Consider the following 21,178-nt stretch of genomic DNA (forward strand, 5'->3'; position numbering starts at 1 on the left):
ATTCATGGCCTATGAGTCGCTATCCTCGTCACTCGTAGCCTCAATGTTTTGCTTGGAGGGGCTGGCAACTTTGCTGGTCTCGCTTTGTTCCTCGGCGTCCTCCGCATCCGCCTGGCCCACATACGCTGGTCGAGGCAACGACTCGCCATGTTGCTTGACAGCTTGCTCGATGTCGGGGAGGAGCTTGATGAGAGAGGAGAATTGATCGAGAGCCATGGAGATGCCCTATTTAGGGATAATTAGTACAAGTAGTATCAACGAGGGAACCTCCCCGATCCAAACAGAGACCGTGATCTCCACAGACAAAGCGAATTGTCAGAACTCACCTTCTTTCCGGGAAGTTCCTTGCCATCTTTCTCGTAGTACTCGCGCACGCTCACCATGGTCTTGCCCCGGAACTCCGAGACAGTCACACGGCGCATCTTGGAGATCTCCCAATATTTATCCCCATTATCGTCGGTCTTGCTCGCGATGTCATTGCCTGCATTGACCTTCGCCTTTTTGGTCTGGGAGCGGGTATCTCCAGGGCCCTGGATGTCGGAGGCACGCTTTCGGGAGGCCATGATGATGAGTAGGTAAGGTAATGAGTGTAGGACTGAAGAGAAAAGTGAGAAGTTGTATGGAGTAATTAAGCTGAAAGAAACGCGGAGACGCGTCAAGGCACGTGCCGATAAGAGATTCCTTTGAGAGATTATCTCTCATATGTCATTCCTTGTCCCGCTAGAAGGGTTGGAGGGAAAATGAGAAAGACAAATGATTGAGGTTTAGCAAGAAGAAGGATTGGAAAGAGAGCTGGAAGGATTTCTTGAAGGATTTTGAAAAAGCAAAGAAGCTAGAAATATAGATTTGATTCTATCACAAACAGTTACTCAAGTGTGAGGTAGTACATTCACATTCATTTCGATCGGTCGCCCAGTCTTTAAAGCTAAAATGTTTACATCTACGCAGCTTCTATGAAAGGGGGATATTATATAGCATGTCTCATTGAAATTGTTGAAAAAACCTCCCTATATAAGGTATTCGCTTCGTATTTTATAACGTCAACACCCGTAAACCTTGTAGCATCAACGAAAAGACAAACCCTCGAGCCACCGTGTCCACCTGCAAGCTATCGAAGATCTTCTCAAGCGCTTCCCGACTAGCTGCTGCACCCATGACACTTGTCAGTGCTTGGGGAATGCCCCTTTGAACGAAAAGCCTGCGCGCCGTATCGCGCAACTGTGCCTTTTCTTCTTCGCTTGGCGGAGCAGGCCAGGCCTTTAGCTCACTTTCCGTGGGAAGAGCATTCTCCCGAAGCTTCTTCAGATACTCTCCAAGGGCATCGTCCGATGTATGAGCTTCGATCATAGATTCTTGGAGCAAGCCCCGGATGGTCTCTAATGTCGGGCTTCCAGGACGAAGGATATACGTCTTGGCCGCGTTCAAGAGTGTCCGACGAATGTTCCATGCAGAGGACAGAGTGTAGAGCTCGTTGATCACGGCGAATATAAGCTCCACCGCGATCTGGGTCTCATCTGCCGTGATGGGCATCTGCTGTCGGCGAGAGACTTGAGAAGTGACCTGAGAGCCACTGGCGGGCTCGCTCTCAATTGGAGGCTCGGGCGAGGTCGCTACAGAATCCCTCTTTGTCTCTGTCACTTCCACTTGGTCAATCGACTTTCGGTCTTCAGCCGGTGCAACTGTTTTGGACTCTGAGGCCCACGTATCCTGTTCGCTAGCGGCTAGATTGGCACTGCTGCTCGCATGGCTACTTCCAGGAGAGTCGAAGACATCTTCCTTCGATAATCCTAAGCCCACCGGGGCGGTAGTCGGCAAAGAGGCCTGTGCAGGGGAGTCTCGATCTTCACTAGGTCTAGGAGAGGCTGATGAATCACCCAATGTCGAGCCGATAAGCGGAGAACTGACACGGCTTGTAGCCATGGCCGAGCCCGAGTTACTCGAGGTATCAAGATCCACTTTCGATGGGCTCTTCCGGTGCTGAGATTGCCGGTCTGATGTGTTCGACAGCTTGCGATTATGTCCGACGCCTCCAAAGACACCAGTGACACCGTCCAAGACCGCCCTACCACCGCCAGCCATACCTTTGGGCGCATTAGTGAGCGCTCCAAGGAGATCTTTGCCCATATTCTCAAAGGCACTCTGGCTCGGGAAGGAGAATCCTTGTTTGGTAGCACTAGTTTCCTTTTCGACGAATCGCCGCATCCGTTCAGTTTCAGCGAGTGACTCGTGCTTCATCACTTCCTGCAGATAGCGCTCCAGATCTTGCGCAAGGGCTTGTCTTGTCTTGCCTTTCCAGGGGGTAGCGTGGGAAACTGATCCGAGAAACTGTAAATTTGGTTCAGCCGAGAAACGGTCGAGAGCATGTCGTGGAGTGATTGAAAGTCTGCGTATTTGCGAAACACCATCCAGCCTGTCGCACGGGTTGACGCGGGCTCGATCTGAAGCAGATAATCCCAGGTAGGCCGTGATTTGATGGTTCCTTTCTCGTTACGGGCAGCATCGTCGTCTACCAAGATTCTGGCACCGTGGAGCGTGACAGGTTCCTCCCGAGACGAAGAGGGAGCTAGGTTCATTGTCTGTGCACTTGGAGACACAGGGAGTGATGCCGGAGCTTCTTCGTCTGCTGCAAGATCTGCAGGATCACTTGCATTCCCATTGACCAGGCCATTGGTGCTCTCTGTAGATATAGATGGCTCTTGGGACTGGACGGCCTCATTGACCGGTCCGTTGAGCGAGTTCTGTATATCTTGAGATGCAATCAGGGCACTCAGGCGCTTTGCCTCCAGTAACGCTTCTTCCGTGGCTTTATCCTTGTTGCTAGAAGGTAGCGCAGCAGTTTGTGAAGCGATCTCTTCTTTGGTCGACTCTAACAGGGCGTTCTTCGAGTCCTCGGACACCTTTGACGAACTGACACTCTGATTGCGTGCACCCTCGACGCCCGCATCGATTGCATGCATAATCTCGGACTCTCCATCCTGGAAGAGGTAAATGATCCATTCATTAATGAACTCAGGGCGCGAGAGGCTGGTGACTGTCGACTCTAGCACGAGTCTAGCAAAGACCTCTCGAAGAAAATCCCGTACGGGGGAGCAGCTGTAAGACTTGGAATCCAGAAAATTGGAAAGAATGTCATCTGCGACCATGTTGAGCTTTTTCCGTTGTTGCTCCTCAGATAAGACATTTGCAAGGCTACTGTCTGGCGAGTTCTTGAGGTATTGCTCAACAACTTGCGACGCCTCCGTAGTCGAAGGGTCAGCCGTGGCAAAGGCAGCTGCTAATTCATTCAAGAACACAATGATTATTGACGAGGAGTTTGTCAGGAACTGTAGAAAAGTGTCCTCAGTTCGTTTGCGAGAAAGGTGGGACGAGATCGTTGTGACAAAGTAGGTCAAGGTTCTCCGACATGAACCCGGGAATATGATTTCGTTCGGAAGAATCGGTTCATACCAGTGCCTTCACGGTTTGTGTTAGCAACGGGCAGGGTGAAAGGGAGGTGGGAGAGGAAAGATTCGGCGTCTTACTTAACATAGTCCTTGACCACCGCATCGGTGAGCGACCGCAGAGCTGCGGCAGTCGCAGGCTGGAAAGTTGTGAATTCTAGGTCGACAGTCGATAGGTCCTCTGGGGCCGCGATAGTTCCGCTATCATTGAGAACGGCAATCTGGGCAGAGTCCTCGCGTTTAGGCCAGTCCAAGAGTCTCTTGGATACTTCCAGGGCGAGTTCCCTGCGCCTCTTGGGTGTTGAGGACTCTTCACTCGATTTTGTATGAGCTGCACCTTCCCAGGATGCGTGCAGGATAACACCCAATCCAATGCCAATGAGCACCAGGCCCACTCTACCCAGTATGATGTATGTCACGAGCGCCAAAAGGGCAAAAACACCGACTAGCGTTTCATTGCTGGCCGTTGCTAAGAAATCGAGGGCGTGATCCAGGAGCTCCTGGGGTCGCGTTGCATTCGCAGGGAGCGGTTCGGTCGGGGGATCGCCATGTGTCGCCTTGTCAGGAGAAGCCGGTAAGTCCGTCAAGGGAGTCGTGGCTAAAGAGGCCACCGCATCATCGCTGGATGGGTCCATTGTAACTCTAGCGACATAATTAGAATGGGATAAAGGGAACAATATGTAAATAGGGCGAACCAACCTCCATGCCTCTCAGGAGAACCAGTCAGGCTTGGGGAGTGGGAAAGGAGGAGAAGTGTCAGTGCCAGATGATTACTGTAGATCGCAGGCGTCGCAAGCAGGCCGAGGCGCGGCTTTCGACGTCAATGCGGGCCTTTCCGCATGTGGAGGATCCAGAATGTACGAATACGATGGGCAACGCACATTTTTAGCAATTCTTTGGGCATAAATTATCATGCTGGTTCTAATTATGAGTATCGATCGAACTGGATTCATTTTTTGGATTGCTTTAATTCCGAGTAGGTCCTTGCATGTACAAGATCTAGATGGACCAACACTAGACAGCACTAAACAGTCGGAAAAGACATTGGGGTAAATAAACATTCAATATATTCAGACTATCTAAGATGATTGTATCCATTCATCATTTCCTCGAAGTCATAAAGACGGCCAGGAATCTAAAGCTAAACAGAGTGGAAGATTACTCTCCGCTATCCGAGTGAACCCAGGCATTCAAAGAACGTGTGTGTCATGCCGGATGATAAAAGATTGCGGGTGTGAAGGGGGAAAGGAATGGGGTATCAAATCTATAGTGATGGCTCTTGAATCTACTCAGTGGACATTCCCAGCTGGCGAGGCAGCATGGGAAAAAGAAGAGAAATCATCTCGTTCAAATAGAAAATTTGGGGGAAACCCACACCGGATCAGGACTTCATCGTGTCCGAACATACTTGGTGTGCGAGCCCTGAGCGACGACAGTCAATTCCGACTCGGTCTTCTTGGAGATAGTAACCGTCGTAAAGGCAAGAGACTTGCCGACCTTGTTGGCACGACTCTCAATCTCCAGCGAGTCGCCCTCCTTGGCAGTAGAGAGGTAGTTGACGTGGATATCCGTGCTGACTCCGGTCGCGTCCAATCCACAGGAGGCAATGGCCAGACCACCGGCCCAATCGGTGACGGTGGCAGAGAAGGATCCGTGAAGAGTGCCTTTGGAGTTGAGTTGACGGGCTGTCACTTGGAGTCGAGCCCGAACCACCCCTGGCTCGGCCTCGTAGATGTCAACCTCGCTCAAGAGGAATTCATAGATCGGGCTGTTTGAGCGGGTGCGCTCCCACACTTTTTGAACCTGTTGGAGTTCTGCGCTCATTGTGATGGGAAATCGAGACGAGCCAGGGAGGTTGACGAAGGAAAAGAGAGAAGGGGAGGAAAAACGGGAGAAAAGAAAAGTTCTGGGCGGCGATGGAATTATGTTTCGGCGGAGTTTTTGTGGGGCTTTCGCTAAGCGGAAGAAGCTCCTTCATGACGGACAGTCAGTAACCAAGAGAGAAAGTCAAAAGGAAATAAAGAAGATGAGCCTCGGATTAGAATCTATTCTATCGGCGAACATTGACTAGAGGATGGGTAGTAATCAATGTCACGAGGTATCACCAGGTATCTATGTACTGATTTATGGACTCCGTATCTATATCTTATGGTTTCTCTGCCGCACTGCTTCCCTTGAGTCGATGTCGCGACTTGCGCGACAGCATCTGGGAGAGCATAAAGTGATTCACATCCTCATCCCCCCAATACGTAAGATGACTGGCAATACTGGCAATCAAGGAAATATCAAATGCGCCCCTAAAGACAAAAGAGTGAGCCCCAGAAGAATCAATTTCCTGGCAGGAAAACAGAGTGATAGTGGGGAGAGGAGAATAGGAAGGGTTCATCACACTTACTCTTGAATGCTGTAATCCACGCGGCCATTGGAATTCAACGATCGAACCTTGGCATCTTCGAATTTCAACTTGCGCTCCTGGTCTTCCGAGTCGAGTCCCGATTCGGGCTCGCCAGAAGATCGTGCCGGGTCCCTTTTATGGGTGGTCCGGCTCTTCTGGAAGCCATCATACAAGGTTTCGAGATCATGATCGATAAGTGTCTCACAATGGTCATCAGAATCATGCGAAGTGCTATGGAGGCTAGTACCCGACTGGGTTCGCCTGTGTCCTGCTGGATCCTCGGTTGGTTTGCCGCTAGCTGTACTCCGAGAAGTAGAGACATCTTCGGCATTCAGCCCCAGGCTGCGATTCAACAGACTGCTCGCGACGCCAGAGGTAAAGTTACTCCAAAGAGAGCCGACACTCTGGCCCATGCGGCTCCCCAGAATAGAAAGACTCTGTCCAGAGGTCGTCCACAGGCTTTTCTTGACGGAGGGCAGCGGCTGGGGCTTGAGACTGGCCATCGCCTGCGAGATAAGAGGCTCAATCCGATAACTCACGGGATCCGAGGGGTGGAAGATATTGTAGAGGTCCCGGCATTTGGGCGCGGAGATGATGGCCGAGCTTTCAGTCAAATCCCGACTGCTCCCATGTGAATCTCGCTTAGAGGATCGCATAGAGCCCAGTCGCGGAGATCCAATGTCACCAACATCTAACGCACTCTTGCGACCTCTGACTCCTAGGGGAGAATACCCAGCAACAGTCTTTCCTTTCAGCATCTGGAAGAGCGCAATGGGGGATCCCAGGCAGAAGAATTCCTCGCAGTCAAAGTTAAGTGCACTCTGCGTTCCTCCTCGTTGATCGGCCATATCATCACTGCCCCGAGCGGTCGCTCTGCTGCCCTTGGCGATATTTACATCAGAGGGTTGGTTGCATAGGATGTCAAACAGAATGGCGCTTCCGAGTGAGTGACCGCAAAGGCTCACGGTCCCATTGAAAGATGGATTCCGCTTCTTGTATAGCTCAAGAATTCGGTTGCATTCTTGCTTCACGATGTTGGCAATGTGCTCACAATATCCACTTTGGTAGAGTAGGACATCCATTGCCAAGTCCGAAATGAGGTTTCGAACGGCGGGGACACTTTCCAGGGTGATATCAGCTAGACTGGGGTAGGCATCGTCTTCGAAGGTATCCGCATCCGTCAGATCGAGTTCCTTTCGGTTTTGTCGAACTTCACGGTACGGGAAATCAAGAAGATGACGCCAGCAACTACCGAACTATTAGTATGCTTCATAGGGCAAGCCCGGTGTGGACATCAACCTACACAGGAAGCACTTGAACGCGACAGTTACTAGTGTTGTCTGGGAAGGCAGAGTTCAATGCTTGAAGATCGGGTGAGGCTTTGTAGACTCCCTTGAACGTCTTGCGAAGCACATTGACGTCGTGTATGAAGTTGATACTCTCCAATCGCAAGCCGAGCCGCTGGCCGATGCCATGGGTGACCAGCACCAAATGATCGACATCTCGGTCTTGATCTTCACTGTCAACTTCCCTGGAATCCTCCATCTCTTGCTCTTCCTGTCTACGAGCCTGTTCTTCGAGTTCTGCTGGATTCTGAGGTTCACCCGCAAGAGAGGACATCTGCCGTTCTAAAGTTGAGATGGGGCGCCTCGCTATAGCTTCGGCTTCAGCTTCGGTTCCTGACATGTCCGCTGAATTGGGTCTCGAATTTGGTGCAGTATTAGAAGTGCGAATGGTCTCACGACGAGGGGTCCCTGGTACCTTCTCGCCCTTCTTGCGCTCCGAGACCCGAGTTTCGAGTGGTTCCCTTGGTCGTCGGGTCTCCCCATATCCACGGACTAATTTATCGCCCGGGGTACGGCCGAGTGTTTGATACACGGTGGTGCTCATACGCGACATGAAATCGTCAGTGTTAAGCCAAGCTGTCGACTCATCCTGATATGCGACAATCCTGTTCATGTAGGCTCCAAACAGGCGATACTGTGGGCTGTCTGAAGGAGTTGCAGTCGATGCGTTTCCTATGGGTTGAGACCTATCGCAAGGTTTTGTAGATCGGGGAGTGTCCTGTGCATTGTATTCGGAGCCTGTGCCCACCTTTGCTCGACTGTGACCCTCCTTTGAGGGGGCATCGGGCGATCTACCTTCCTCTCCTTCCCCAGCATCGATTTTCCATGGCCGTAGCTTCACATAACCCTCCTCAAGTTGTGTAGCCAGGTTCTCCTCGCATGGCTTAACGAATGATCCTTCCTGGAAGAACCACGTTCCACGCCGAACTTCGTATACAGGACCAATCCAGTAAGCAGGGCTGAGCTCTCGAGCTTCCACATCCACATCGAACAGAAAATCCTCATTCACCGGTACTTTCGTCGACACTTGTTCTAACGCAGCTCGTCTTGTCTCTTCGTCCACCTTGGAGTCTTCAATCTCCGACAGCTTCTGAAAAGTAGCTTCAATTGACTGCGAGTCGCGGGGTGAGAAGGGAATGAACTTCTTGGGTGGAGGCGGCGGCTTCTGGTCGGGTTTGTTCTGGTCCAGCAGAGCAGGCTTTCGCTTGGGCGAGTCCACGGCATAGAACCATCTCACTTTCAATGGCGGACAGTCTGGTGGGTAGTGTCGCAGGCTCAACTTATGTCGGTGGGTCACCGTATGGTCCTCTCCCTGCGACCGTTGCAAGACGTCTGGGTTCCCTGGTAGGCGATCGGAAGGCTGGGGAGTGGAGCTTCTCGGGGTACTCCACGGAGAGAGTGTCCCCAGGAAGGACTTTTGGTCAGCGCCCGCCATGGAGGTCGGGCGCGTCCGTAGCAGGACCACGGGCCGAACCAGCGTGGAGGGGGAGATAGAGCGTGTGGTGTGGAGGATTCGAAGGCAGGAAATGGTGAGGATGTGAGATTGGATGCGATGCCAGATCAGGGGCATCCACAGTCGACGAGCGCCATTCAATTGTACAGACTTAGCATGGGGAAGGGTATGTCGAAGAGACCAGCTGGAGCAAACTCCCGTATTTTTGGCCGCGGGTCCAGATGGGATCGGCCGAGCATATGATGTAATCGCGTGGGGAACGAGCTAGCAGCTGATCATCCTTGGCAAACACGTGCACATGGTAGAATATACTCCGTCCACAGTAGTTGTAGTAACTGGTAAGTGATTAAAAAGCGATGACATTGAGTGATCTTTGGGAAAGAGCAGAAAAATGGTAGTAAATGTATCTAGTCAACCTTTTTTTTCTCTCCAGGAATCTATCGTATTAGAAAGATAGACCCTATAGGCTCTGAGGAAGAGGATTATGCTTGTTCCTCCTCAGAATGATTTCTTAGCATATCCACGTGCGCCTTAACCGTAGGCATCATATATGAAGAATTAATGGCTATATCGTAAACAGTATCATTATTCAGTCCTTTTAGTCCCCAGGACTATCCACTCTCTTCCTCTTCCGGCTGGTTCGAAAGGAGCGAATCAAGCAGCCCCCAGTCTAAACCCTCATTATCCTCAATGTAAAATGGATCTAACCAGCCCAGAGAAGTTCCATCCATTGTGCTGTAAGTCTGTTGGTCCACAGGAAGAGCGGGCGCCCCGACTCTGGTCACCGGTCCATCCAAAAGAGCCGTGATGGCCCGTGAAACATATCTAGCATCCCGACTTGCCGAAGATTTCTCCACGCAAATTGCATGCGCTTGCTTGAGCAAGGGCCGAATGGTCTCTTCGGTTTGTGGTTTGATAACTGAAGATTCCGGCCCCCGTCGGTGGATATGAACTACCAGGCAGAGCACCATCACACCCAGAAGAAAATCATTCATAGTGAAGTTGGTCAGCATCCAACGATGACCATACAACTGGCCACCGGGTGAGAGCTCGCTGTATATCTCGATAAACTGACGGACCAGCCTTTGGCCAGCTTCCATGCAGGATTCGGTACTGAGCCGGTTGCCTCGGGTCATGTACTTGCGATGAAAGACACAAAGACTCTTTAGGTAAATGAACTCGACATAGATCCGGGTCATGATTAAAAATGGAGGGTCAGTAAGAGACTCGGCCAGCGGTCGAGTTCGCAGAACGCTTGGGATGGTTGTATACATCCGTCGAATCTCACTATCCAGTTGCTGAATTTCTGTATGGGACTTTTCGTGAAAGCTCAAAGCGTCACGACACACCTTGTAGAAGCTGACCATCTGTCGATCCTTGACAATGAACCACAGTAGTCCAATGGGCTGGTCTTCCGAGCGTGACGGCGGAAGAACCTTCGTGTCGACATCAAAGTCTGAGTCGGTCAAGTTCCGGGGAGATTTGGTATCACAGTTCTCTAGACAGATATTGCTGGGAAGGCCGAGCTGAAAGGATACCATCAGGTCCACCTGCTTGCACAGAGCCCACAGGCGCCGCCTCATCTCACCCTCGAATGGTGAGAATGACCCCAGCGAGTCCGGGTCCCTGTGATAACCCATCTCATGAGCCATGCGAACGACCATTCCAAAGATTGCACCAGCTTCTCGGGACGGGTCGAGGGATTGCATATTTTTGCATTGAGCATACATGATCAATGCCTCGAGTACTAGTGGCTGGGGGCGATAATATTCACCTCGAACCAAGCATTTCCCAGACGCCTCGAGAAGTTGGCATGCCTCCGCAATAACATCTTCCTTTGAGGTCGGGGAGATGCCCACGGTGCCACGAATCAAGGTGGACACCGAGCAAATCGAGAACAGCATGGAGAGCCATAGCGGACTAACATGTTTGGGGTCATCCCAGAAGGCGCGATACTGGCGTTGGAATTGCAGTGTATGAATGAATGGGATGATGAAGCTTTCTCCTTGAAAGTATATTGCAACCAATCGGTCAACCTCCACCTTGGAGGGGAGGTGCTGGTCCATAACCTGCTCCAGTGGGTAATCACTCGGCAATCCGAAAATAAGCATTTCTTTGTTAGAACCAGGTGGTGGTGATAGAGTTTCTGGGCTAGGCTCTGGAGTATGCTCTCGGCGGGCCACGGCTGTCTTGAGCTCCTGGATATCATCCAGGATGGCAGACCAATGAGTGGAGCCAACATATCTACCTTCATCTAAATTCTGATCGGCCACTCTTGGGTCTTTCAATGACTGGTCTCCCACAGTGTTGTTTCCAGATCGTCCGAGGTTTGGATTCTGCATCAGATCCTTAACTAGGGATTCCAGGTGAGCAAGTCGGTCTTCCGCCGAGGCTGAGTGGCTGCTGCCCGGCGAGGTTCGTTGATAGGAGCATAGCGCAGGCTCATCCTTTCGGGCACATGAGCTACATGGCTGTCGCCGATTGCAGCGGAGTTTGGCACTCTTGCATTGGTTGCAGGACAATGATTCTCGGGGCCGTTTAGTGACTTTGCCTGGTGGCTTGTGGGGCGGTTCCTTGTGGATTCGAAATTTGCCCGTCAAGCTTGAGAAGTCAGACATTCTCTAGTGCTTTTTAGATGGCTGACTACCGTCTGAGTTCGTTTGGTTCCATTCTATTTGGAAACTTGATTTCCGTCGAAAGACCGATGTGTGTGCAGGTGTTGAAGATGGAATCCCAGTGGTGTAAGATCTCCCGTGGGGGCGGAGAGCCACGCATTCAATAGTTTTCCACAAGACAAACCTGGCGATCTTCTCGGGTCTGTGGATTAGGACAATGGGCGGATTATTAATAGGTGCTGGATTTATAATGGTAGATATATGACTTGGATCTTTGTGGGTAATGCAGACATGTTCACCCTTGGTCGTCTGCGGATATATATCTCTACAATGCTGGGCATTAGGGAGATCGGTTGTTAGGATAGAAGTCCCTCTTATCGCAACACCATGCAGGATTCTCACCTGGACACAAGACCATTTACTAGTAACAACCTACCTACTGTTTTGATCTACTACCGAGATCACCGAGTCATGAATTGGCGTCTTGTACAATACTGGAGAAACTTGACCGGGTTCTCTTCCGCATTTGGAAATTTAGCTCGGCCGACCGACCTACCATATTCGGGTGTCAACTAAGTTCGCCTGGGAGTCTTAAGTCCGTGGCAGATACGCTTTTAGGCGTGCTATCAGACGTAGGAAACCCTCTTTGCCCATGATGATGCGAAATATAAAGGACCCCCGAGTCCTCCAGCGTGCAAAAAAGGGAGCAACTATTTAATTTTCAAACATTTTGCACGATTCAACCGTCATGGATAGCACAATTATCCTCATCACCGGGGCAAATACGGGACTGGGCTTAGAAACCGTCAAAGCCCTCTTCGAATCCTCTAAATCCTACACGATCCTCCTCGGATGTCGTAGCATGGACAAGGCTGACGCGGCAGTCCAACAGTTGCAGGCTGAATTTCCTAACAGCGCCACCGTGGTAGCTCCAGTGCAGGTTGATATCGAGGATGATCAATCAATTGAGAAGGCCTTCGACCATGTTGCTGACCAGTATGGTCGAGTAGATGTCTTGATCAACAATGCCGGTAGGTGCTGCAACTGTGTATCCTTTCATCTTGCTCACACAAGATTATTGCAGGAGGACAATTCGACCCCCAGATGTATTCCGGAGAATTGACGATGCGGGAGATGTGGAACAAATCATGGAATGTCAACACGACCGGGACACAGATCCTCACGCACACATTCGTGCCATTGCTCCTTAAATCCGCGGATCCTCGACTGCTCTTCATCACCAGCGGTGCATCCGCGCTGACCGAGTCGGAGAACCTAACGATTCGATTGAGCCAATCTCCAGTAAAGGGCTGGCCCAAAACCTCACGAGCCATCTCGGCCTATCGATCCAGCAAGACGGGGATGAACATGCTGATGCGCGAATGGACACGAATCCTCCGCGAGGACGGGGTGAAGACCTGGTGCGTTTCGCCGGGGTTTTTGGCCACTGGACTGGGCGGGAATCCGGAACGAAATAAGCAGTTGGGTGCCATTGACCCGGCCATTGGGGCGAATTTTGTACGCGCGGTGGTTGAAGGGGGGCGAGATGAGGATGTTGGAAAAGCGATTCGGTGGGATGGTGTCCAGCCGTGGTAAACCTGTCTGCCTGGGGGGGGGGGGGGCTACTACATATTGGAGGATGGGCAGGGTACGAGGTATACGAGGCATACGAGAGTCAAGCCACAACTAGGGGAGGAAGGCATAACAATACTAAGAATGTTTCTTGTCTCCGTTCGATTGGTCCAATTGGTGTAAATTGCAGCCCCGGCGACGTCATCAGGGCAAGGCAGCAAAGGTCAATTGGAGGGCCTGGTATTCCGATGAGGGGTGGGAATACTTCTATAGTACATAAATAGAACATCTGAACTAGTGAAAAGTAGAAGTATTGTTCAAGTACTCTCTGGTAAAATACCATGAATAATGCAGCCTATGTTCGTATACTGTGACCATACAATACAGTAACGTCCCCCCGCTGACATACGCGGATATTTCCCCCCCACCTTGTGGTTCTCAGTCTCACTAGTAAGGTACTAGACACTCTTACCTCTTGCCTCTTTGCACTGCCCAGCTCTTCCTTCCCTTCCTCCTTTACCCCCCTTCCCACGGCCATTGGATTCTGCCTGGCCACTCCGAATCATTTAGTGATCCCGTTCCTGAGATCCTTCTTTCCTTCCTCTTCTCACATTATTCCCCCTCTCCGTCGAGTCCCGGCGTGATCCCGTTTGCGCCTGATCACCCCACCCCCCACCTAGGTCGTTTACCCAAGATGAACGTCCTCAAGCTCCAGAAGTGCGTTCCTTTCAATCCTCGTTTAAAATCCTCAATGCTGACTGTATCTCTGTTGTCCTCTTCAGGCGATTCCCGCAGCTGGACCAGGGCGAGATTTTCTCCCTCCAGGATGCATTCCGCAGGTTGGACGTCGATGACCGCGGCTACCTAGACGAGGCCTCCGCAATCAAGGCTACTCAGCAATCCGAGCGCCAGCCATACGATGTGGTGCGCCAGGCTCTGAAGGGCGTGGAGCTCGATAGCTCCCGTCGTGTCGAGCTCGAGGACTATATTGATGTAGGTGGCCCTTGTTTTGATTTCTTCCTTTAAGCTTGATTATCGCAAGATCTCGGTCGCTAGATACTAATAAGATAACAGCTTGTTGCGCGACTCCGCTCAGGACCGGCCCCCGGTGCCAGTGCTGCGAGCCCCGCGGCTGTGATTCAAGGAGCTGGAGCCGGCGCAGGCGCGGGCCCGGGTGGAGCCCGCCATGTCTCCAAGGGCAGCGTCGGTGGTGGTCGCATTCACGTCCAGGGTTCCTCCGCAAACGTTACCCACACTATTAACGAGGATGAGCGAACCGAATTCACGAGACACATCAATGCGGTCCTGGCCGGCGACCCCGATATTGGCGACATGTTGCCCTTCCCCACCGATACCTTCGAGATGTTCGACAAGTGCAAGGACGGTTTGGTCCTGGCCAAGCTGATCAACGACAGCGTACCGGATACTATCGATGAGCGCGTGTTGAACAAGGCCGGCAAGAAGATCAAGCAATTGAACGCTTTCCACATGACGGAGAACAACAACATTGTGATCAACTCCGCTAAGGGCATTGGCTGTTCCGTGGTCAACATTGGCAGCGGAGACATCATTGAGGTCCGTGAGCACTTGATTCTGGGTCTGATCTGGCAGGTCATTCGCCGTGGTCTGCTGGGCAAGATCGATATTAAGCTCCACCCCGAGCTGTACCGTTTGTTGGAGGAGGATGAGACTCTGGAGCAGTTCCTGCGTCTTCCCCCAGAGCAGATCCTGCTCCGCTGGTTCAACTATCACCTTAAGAACGCCAAGTGGGAGCGACGGTAAGAACCCCTAGAATTGATCCTTGTTTCGTGGAAATATACAACCATCAATGGACAGCCGTGACTAATTCTCTTCTACTTCTAGGGTGACGAACTTCTCCACTGACGTGAAGGATGGTGAGAATTATACGGTTCTTCTGAACCAGCTGGCTCCCGATGTCTGCTCCCGCAGCCCCCTCCAGACTCGAGACCTGCTTCAGCGTGCTGAGGAGGTCCTCACCAACGCCGAGAAGCTGGATTGCCGCAAGTTCTTGACCCCAACCTCCCTGGTCGCCGGAAACCCGAAGCTTAACCTTGCTTTCGTTGCCAACCTCTTCAACACCCACCCTGGATTGGATCCCATTACCGAGGAGGAGAAGCTCGAGGTGGAAGATTTCGATGCCGAGGGTGAGCGCGAGGCTCGTGTCTTCACTCTCTGGCTGAACTCTTTGGATGTGCAGCCCGCCGTCAACTCGCTCTTCGATGATCTGCGTGATGGTAATATTCTGCTCCAGGCTTATGACAAGGTGATTCCGGGCAGCGTGAACTGGAGGCATGTTAACAAGCCCCCCGCGTCCGGAGGCGAGTTGATGCGATTCAAGGCAGTGGAGAACACCAACTACTCCATCGAGCTTGGAAAGCACCACGGGTTCTCCTTGGTCGGTGTGCAGGGTGCTGATATTACTGACGGCCAACGTACGCTTACTCTGGGCCTGGTTTGGCAGTTGATGCGTCGTGATATTACTCGTACCCTGTCTGCGCTGGCCCAGCGCCTGGGCAAGCGTGAGATTACCGACGCAGAGATGATTCGCTGGGCGAACGACATGTCGAAGAGTGGTGGCCAGACGAGTGCCATCCGCAGCTTCAAGGACCCGTCCATCGGCACTGGTCGCTTCCTGTTGGATGTGCTGAACGGCATGAAGAGCAGCTACGTGGACTACGACTTGGTTACCCCTGGCCGGTCCGACGAGGAGGCTTATGCCAATGCTAAGCTCAGCATCAGTATTGCCAGAAAGATGGGTGCCACCATTTGGCTGGTGCCGGAGGATATTTGCCAAGTGCGCTCTCGCCTGGTGACTACTTTCATTGGTATGTTATTACACTTGACTTGTTTAAGGTTGTCCCATTTCTAACTAGATTTTATAGGTTCCCTCATGGCGACGCACGAGAAAATGTAAGCAAGACTCGTGTTTTGGTAGCCATTTACATATCCCTTGTGGTCCCTCTATGTATATGGGACTAGCCATGCCAGAGCAGACCTCGGCAGTGGCTTATGAATATTCTTTTTTCTATTTCCTCCTCCGCTTGAGCTTGAAATCTTTACGATGCATGTACATCTTGTGTTTTAAACATGACGAATGAAAGGAGTGGGCACGAATTCAAAAATGCGAGACACATTTTTATCCTTTGGAGAAGACGGTGGATATTGTTTTGTAGCAAATCTGATCATAAACCTTGAGGCTCTAGAATAAGGTTGTACCTTAAAACCGACAACCTAAACGTACTGGTTGAACCAAGCTACTGCCTGAGTAAATGCCGCCTCCTTTGCAAATCGAATGATGGGCTTCGAAATATGGCCACGAACTGCGAAACCGTGCTCGACACCGCTGTACAGGTTAATCTGGTACGGCTGACCCGTCTTGGCCAGAATCTCTTCGGACTCGTGGCGCTTGGAAGCCGGGAAGATAGAATCGGTCTCTGTATGATAAAGATTAGCCATTGATCAAGAGCACCCCAGGAGGAAAAAAACAGGGAAGTAACCCACCAGCTGCAGCAATAGACAGGGGACGCTTGATCGCAGCCAGCTCCTCAGCATCCACGAAACTAGGATGAGCCAAATAAGCCGCATCAACACCGTCATCCCGAAGCAGACGGACAGCATATTTAGCCTGCCAACACAAGCATACAGCTGATCAGCACAAAATCAAATCCAAAGCTATACCCCCAAGAAATATAACATACCCCGAAACAATATCCAATAGCACCAATCCTCTCACAGCCAAAGCCAGACTTCATCTCACCAAGCACAGCCTTAACGACGGGCTCCACACGCGGCACCAAATGACCAGGCGGACCATTCAACCAAGCCATCAAATCCCAATCCGCAGGACGATTCAGCGGCACAGGATCACCGTGGAAAAGATCGGGCATAACCACGAAGTAACCATTCGCAGCTAACTGATCCGCGATAAGCTGGGCATTAATGAATCGATGACCGATTACATCGGTCAACAATAGCACAGCACGCTTGGTAGAGCGGTCGGTTGGGTACGTGACATAAGTATCAACTGGTGGGGTAAAATCAATTAGCAAATGGAAATGCGGAGTTGTATGAACCGAGCATCTGGCATACCTCCGCCGACTTGTTGGAATTGACCCTTTGCTTCGCCTTCGTGCTTGACGCCGACTGTGCAGCATGCTCCAGGGGGATTGGAGGCCATGGTCTTTTTTTGTATGGATTGGTTTTAAGGAATTGTGAGAGGGGAAGAGTGAAACAGTTGGAAGGGAGATTGGAAATGGGGAACGATGAGATCAGCGGGGTAAAAGTCCCGCATTTTATCGGGTTCTCTACGCCGCGTGGCCGTGGGTGCCTGCGATGGTGTTATGGATGATGGGGATAGCTAACTAGACCTAATAAGACGAATTGAGGCTAAATCGAAGCAATTAGTAGTCTATGGAAGAACAAATTCATATATTTTGTATCCGTCGTTCCGAAAAGGATCCACATTATTCGATAGTCCTTCAGAATGGGGACTAGCTAGTCTCGTAGACAGGAAAATGCTTCTTATTCACAACCCGTAGAAGTATGCACAAGTCTTTCTTTTTTGTGCTGTCTAATCTAAATGATCAAATACAAACTGCACAGCAGACTCGGTCCAGTGAAAATCCCCAGCCAAAAGAAGATATTTCCCATAAGTCTTCTCCCACGCATGAGGCGCGTGCGACTCAGCGAGACTAATGGTAACTGTGTCATCTGAAGGAACAACAAGTATCCCCTCAGACGTCGAAATATGCACAACATGATCAGCTCATGCACACAGGCAGACAGGAAAAACGTCACCAAGCTTGCCGAAACCCGGGAGAGGTGGAAGGAGCTGATGGTGCTGTGGTAAACGTGCCTCAACAGGAAGTTATGAACAGGTCGATTCCAATCGCGGGCAAATTGGTCCCAGGAGACCGAGTTCCACCAGTCGGCGTAGAATCCCCGATCGGCGAATCTGGTGATTTCGGCCAAAGCATTGAGCTAAAAATGTTGTCAGACAGTGGGTCACGATAGGTAGGCACCAAAGGGGAGACGTAAGACTCACCACACACTCCCAAATCACGTAGAATGCTAGCAGATACTCCATCATAAAAGGGAACAGCAAGTCACTGAGTACCCAGGGGAACTCCTGAAGTCGCTGCTGCACCGTCAAGCCCTGGTCCTTCATATCTAGCGTTCTCATGACCACGGGATAGATCCAGTACTGGGAGACCACGATCATGACAAAAATGGTAGCAAAAGTGGCTACAACCTTTTCCGCAACATAAGCCCAGTCAATTCGCTCGGTGCGTGGGTATTCGAGTTCATAGACCAATGTAGGCAGTGTGATGAATTCACAAAAGTTGCCAACGGTCAAGTTCCGAGGGTACTGGCTGTTCTTGGAAAATTGACCGTGGAGTCCCTCGAATAATAGTTCAATCTCTTTGGTTAGCAGGCCCTTGAGTGACACCATTTGAGCCGGTCCCAGCGCTGTGCCATTCTCGATAGTCTCCGATAGTACTAAGAGGTGATCCGTATCGCGAGTAGCATGGATACTCTTGAACTCAGTGGAGCTGCGCTGTCTATTCTGCTTTCTCAAATTTGCAATTTCCGAAACGATAGCACTCGGTGGTGATGACTGACTGCTTGAAACGGAGTCGTGGCTGCTATATCCCTCTAGTCGCTTGAGCCGGCCCTTGAGCAAGTCTCGCTTTTTGTACAGCTCCGACACTGTCATTATTAGCAAGGTCACACAATATAGGGAATGAAATCATGGTATCAAACTTACAGTAGCCATTGTAAGAGGCATAGCTGTGTTGCTTCATCAGCATTGTTAAGCAATGCAAGACCATGAAGACGGTGTGAGTCCATGGCCAGTCTCGATGGTATGTCCACCAGATGAAGCCGGCGAGGTATGAAGTTTGCCAAATCTGGTTCTATGGTGAGTGTCTACATCCACATGAAAAATCAGCAGCGATCAAGGGACCATACATTTTGGATCACCCATCCAAATCCACTCCAGTCCAAGTATCCTCGAAGAATCACCCGTTGAAGGCCAAGGCAGAACAAAGTTGACCAACACAAGATAAAGTCGGTGATCCCTAGCACCAAAACATCTCGGCTCAGCATGAGCTCGATGATTTCAGTTGTGCCGAACGGAGTCCCATAGGTTCTCCAGTTGTTGGCAGCAACCTTGACCAACATCAGCGCCACACCGAGCCAGAAGAGCGTGAAGAAACCATGGAATTGCGAAGAGGAGAAAGACGGGTTCTGGCGATCAAAGGCACTTCGCTGTCTGGTAAACTGTAGGTCTCGAAAGAGAAAGGGACGCTTTGCAGAGGCACCCGATTTCTCCAAAAGCAAGTTATCCCTCAACACCTCTTGCAGAAGCTCCGCATCGTCGGCCGTCAAGATATACTGGCCGGCCTGGTTGGTTTCCCGAAGTTTTACCGATATGCTTCGGCGCCTGGCTCGATCTTCATGTTCACATGCTGCACCACTGGAAACGGAGGTTGAAGTGGAGCTGGGAGGTGTCCTAGCCAAACGCCCTCTCGGCAACTCAGCTTCGCCTTCGTGGGGTCCGCTCATGACGATCCGAGATCCACATGCGGCAGGGCTGTCTTTAGCTTCAGGGTAGTAGTGTAGTAATGTATCTTACCATAGACCTTCTTATAAGGTTGGCAACAGCTCGGGTAGTCCGGATCTCCAGTGGCAAGACCGAGAAGAGTAAACAAATGACATCAAAAGGAAAGCCCGGGATTGGACAAGTCATACATCTGACACGAGGCGAGAGTGGAAAGGCTGAATGACCGAACTCCGACGGCCGCCAGCTTAAAGTCAAAGTCAAGTCCGAAAGTCGAGAGATCTTGTAAATCCCGATCCGGGGAATATGCCTTTATTGGCGAAAGCTCGTAGCGATTTCATGAGAAGAGATGTACCTGACTTGAGTTGATTGAAAGACTCGAGAAAGGACGGTGGAAGACGCGGTGTCCGCCCGCGGGAGAAGCTTTAGGGAAGCTCGTCTTTCTCCAACATTCCTCCTCTGCTCCCCAACTCCATCCCTCCCCCCTCACTCTCTCCATGCCACCTCACAGTCCTCAATTGACGACCCATCACAATGGACGATACTCCCAAAGTTGAAGTTTCCGGCACGGATAGATCCGACCTGCAGAATGCAGCAAACAACACGTCCAACGAGGTGGAAATGACCGGAACTCAGGAGACACCAGCCCCTCAGACTGAACAGACTGAGAACACGGAACAGACTTCTAAAGCTGGAGATGACATTATTCTGCTTGATGCGACCACTGAGGCCGAGCCTCCCACTCCAGCAAAGAAGAGCGCAGGCTTCAAGTTCCTCGAGTAAGACACCCTCCCTCCCTCTCACCACTCTCCCTGCAGCCCTTTTTGGTCATATCCAGATGGCGCAAACCCCATTGCACCTCCCACCGTGGGAGGCAGGTCTTGTCAACTCTCTAATCACTTCTCTCAGCTTCCTTACCTCTCCGATCGTCGAGATTGTCATTGGCGAAGGCGATAAGAAGACCTCTATGACTGCTCACCAAACCCTGCTCTTGGATTCCCCATTCCTCTCCGAATTTATGAACAAGTTCGAGTCCTCAGGTCCCGTAATTATAAGCAGATTTCCTCCATATTTCATTAATCGCAAGTACTGACAGATAAACTGCGCAACAGCGCCGTATTGAGCTCCCGAACGAAGACGTCGATGCTTTTAGCTGCTTCCTGCAGTTTGAGTACACTCGAGACTACACCGTTACACAGCCAGAGACCCCATCCGCATCCGAAGAGCCGGAAGGCGCGACTGATAAGACTGGGGAGGAATTGCTGCGACACGCGCGCATCTACACATTGGCCGAGAAGCTGGGTCTACCACAACTGAAGAGCCTCGCCCACACCAAGATCCATCGCGTCAATGGCACTCCTCGTGGCGAGCTATCCTACGCTCGTTACGTCTACACTCACACCTCCCCAGACGACACTACCATCCGCAGGCCCGTCGCTTCGTACTGGGCTTCTCGTGGTCACCTGCTGCGACACGAGGTTCAAGGGGACTGGGATAGCATGTGTCTCGAAGTCCCCGAATTCACGACCGACGTGCTTAAGATCCTGATGGATCGCAAGGAAAAGTCTGGCCCAGCAGAAGCAGAATCGACCCCAAGGGGACGGAAGCGCCTGAGAGCCAGTGAGAAGTGAAGAGAACCTCTTCATTAACTCAATGGGCCAGGCCAAGGAAACTCCCCAATTGTACAATCCGCATATTTCACGATACAATACCCCTTTTCATCAGCGATCTAGTAGGTTCTGAATCAAATATCAAGTCCACAAGGAGGCCTGCA

At 51.2% G+C, this 21,178-nt stretch overlaps 10 protein-coding genes across 10 annotated transcripts; 3 read left to right on the plus strand and 7 right to left on the minus strand.

Annotated features, from left to right (window-relative positions):
• Nucleotides 1-9: 9 nt before the first annotated feature.
• N7496_008510 (transcriptional coactivator p15/PC4 family protein) lies at nucleotides 10-563 on the minus strand (the record flags this gene model as incomplete). Its single annotated transcript, XM_056701429.1, has 2 exons — nucleotides 10-225; nucleotides 327-563. The coding sequence occupies 2 exons, from the start codon at nucleotides 561-563 to the stop codon at nucleotides 10-12; spliced, it is 453 nt and encodes a 150-aa protein (XP_056553492.1).
• A 469-nt stretch (nucleotides 564-1,032) lies between these two features.
• N7496_008511 (uncharacterized protein) lies at nucleotides 1,033-4,075 on the minus strand (the record flags this gene model as incomplete). The annotated part of the gene is made up of 3 exons (XM_056701430.1): nucleotides 1,033-2,325; nucleotides 2,403-3,453; nucleotides 3,522-4,075. 3 exons carry the CDS (start codon nucleotides 4,073-4,075, stop codon nucleotides 1,033-1,035), a joined length of 2,898 nt encoding a protein of 965 aa, XP_056553493.1.
• Nucleotides 4,076-4,829: 754 nt separating this feature from the next.
• On the minus strand, nucleotides 4,830-5,264 carry N7496_008512 (PaaI family thioesterase; the record flags this gene model as incomplete). The annotated part of the gene is made up of 1 exon (XM_056701431.1): nucleotides 4,830-5,264. The coding sequence occupies one exon, from the start codon at nucleotides 5,262-5,264 to the stop codon at nucleotides 4,830-4,832; it is 435 nt and encodes a 144-aa protein (XP_056553494.1).
• Nucleotides 5,265-5,586: 322 nt separating this feature from the next.
• On the minus strand, nucleotides 5,587-8,784 carry N7496_008513 (DDHD family phospholipase; the record flags this gene model as incomplete). Its single annotated transcript, XM_056701432.1, has 3 exons — nucleotides 5,587-5,737; nucleotides 5,836-7,083; nucleotides 7,139-8,784. Coding segments are annotated over 3 exons (3,045 nt in total), but the record flags the coding sequence as incomplete, so codon positions are not given.
• Nucleotides 8,785-9,245: 461 nt separating this feature from the next.
• Nucleotides 9,246-11,252, minus strand: N7496_008514 (fungal specific transcription factor domain-containing protein; the record flags this gene model as incomplete). Its single annotated transcript, XM_056701433.1, has 1 exon — nucleotides 9,246-11,252. One exon carries the CDS (start codon nucleotides 11,250-11,252, stop codon nucleotides 9,246-9,248), a length of 2,007 nt encoding a protein of 668 aa, XP_056553496.1.
• A 745-nt stretch (nucleotides 11,253-11,997) lies between these two features.
• Nucleotides 11,998-12,845, plus strand: N7496_008515 (putative short chain dehydrogenase; the record flags this gene model as incomplete). The annotated part of the gene is made up of 2 exons (XM_056701434.1): nucleotides 11,998-12,280; nucleotides 12,334-12,845. The coding sequence occupies 2 exons, from the start codon at nucleotides 11,998-12,000 to the stop codon at nucleotides 12,843-12,845; spliced, it is 795 nt and encodes a 264-aa protein (XP_056553497.1).
• Nucleotides 12,846-13,515: 670 nt separating this feature from the next.
• Nucleotides 13,516-15,756, plus strand: sac6 (fimbrin; the record flags this gene model as incomplete). Its single annotated transcript, XM_056701435.1, has 5 exons — nucleotides 13,516-13,538; nucleotides 13,604-13,814; nucleotides 13,896-14,599; nucleotides 14,685-15,667; nucleotides 15,725-15,756. The coding sequence occupies 5 exons, from the start codon at nucleotides 13,516-13,518 to the stop codon at nucleotides 15,754-15,756; spliced, it is 1,953 nt and encodes a 650-aa protein (XP_056553498.1).
• Nucleotides 15,757-16,073: 317 nt separating this feature from the next.
• N7496_008517 (Hydrolase tropI) lies at nucleotides 16,074-17,019 on the minus strand (the record flags this gene model as incomplete). The annotated part of the gene is made up of 4 exons (XM_056701436.1): nucleotides 16,074-16,276; nucleotides 16,344-16,467; nucleotides 16,541-16,866; nucleotides 16,932-17,019. The coding sequence occupies 4 exons, from the start codon at nucleotides 17,017-17,019 to the stop codon at nucleotides 16,074-16,076; spliced, it is 741 nt and encodes a 246-aa protein (XP_056553499.1).
• A 398-nt stretch (nucleotides 17,020-17,417) lies between these two features.
• On the minus strand, nucleotides 17,418-19,409 carry N7496_008518 (uncharacterized protein; the record flags this gene model as incomplete). Its single annotated transcript, XM_056701437.1, has 3 exons — nucleotides 17,418-17,822; nucleotides 17,887-18,543; nucleotides 18,813-19,409. The coding sequence occupies 3 exons, from the start codon at nucleotides 19,407-19,409 to the stop codon at nucleotides 17,418-17,420; spliced, it is 1,659 nt and encodes a 552-aa protein (XP_056553500.1).
• A 529-nt stretch (nucleotides 19,410-19,938) lies between these two features.
• On the plus strand, nucleotides 19,939-21,035 carry N7496_008519 (uncharacterized protein; the record flags this gene model as incomplete). The annotated part of the gene is made up of 3 exons (XM_056701438.1): nucleotides 19,939-20,183; nucleotides 20,314-20,449; nucleotides 20,517-21,035. The coding sequence occupies 3 exons, from the start codon at nucleotides 19,939-19,941 to the stop codon at nucleotides 21,033-21,035; spliced, it is 900 nt and encodes a 299-aa protein (XP_056553501.1).
• Between the last annotated feature and the right edge of the window lie 143 nt (nucleotides 21,036-21,178).

The sequence above is a fragment of the Penicillium cataractarum genome (assembly GCF_028827025.1).
Source record: "Penicillium cataractarum strain IBT 29864 chromosome Unknown utg000007l, whole genome shotgun sequence".
NCBI classification, from domain to species: domain Eukaryota; kingdom Fungi; phylum Ascomycota; class Eurotiomycetes; order Eurotiales; family Aspergillaceae; genus Penicillium; species Penicillium cataractarum.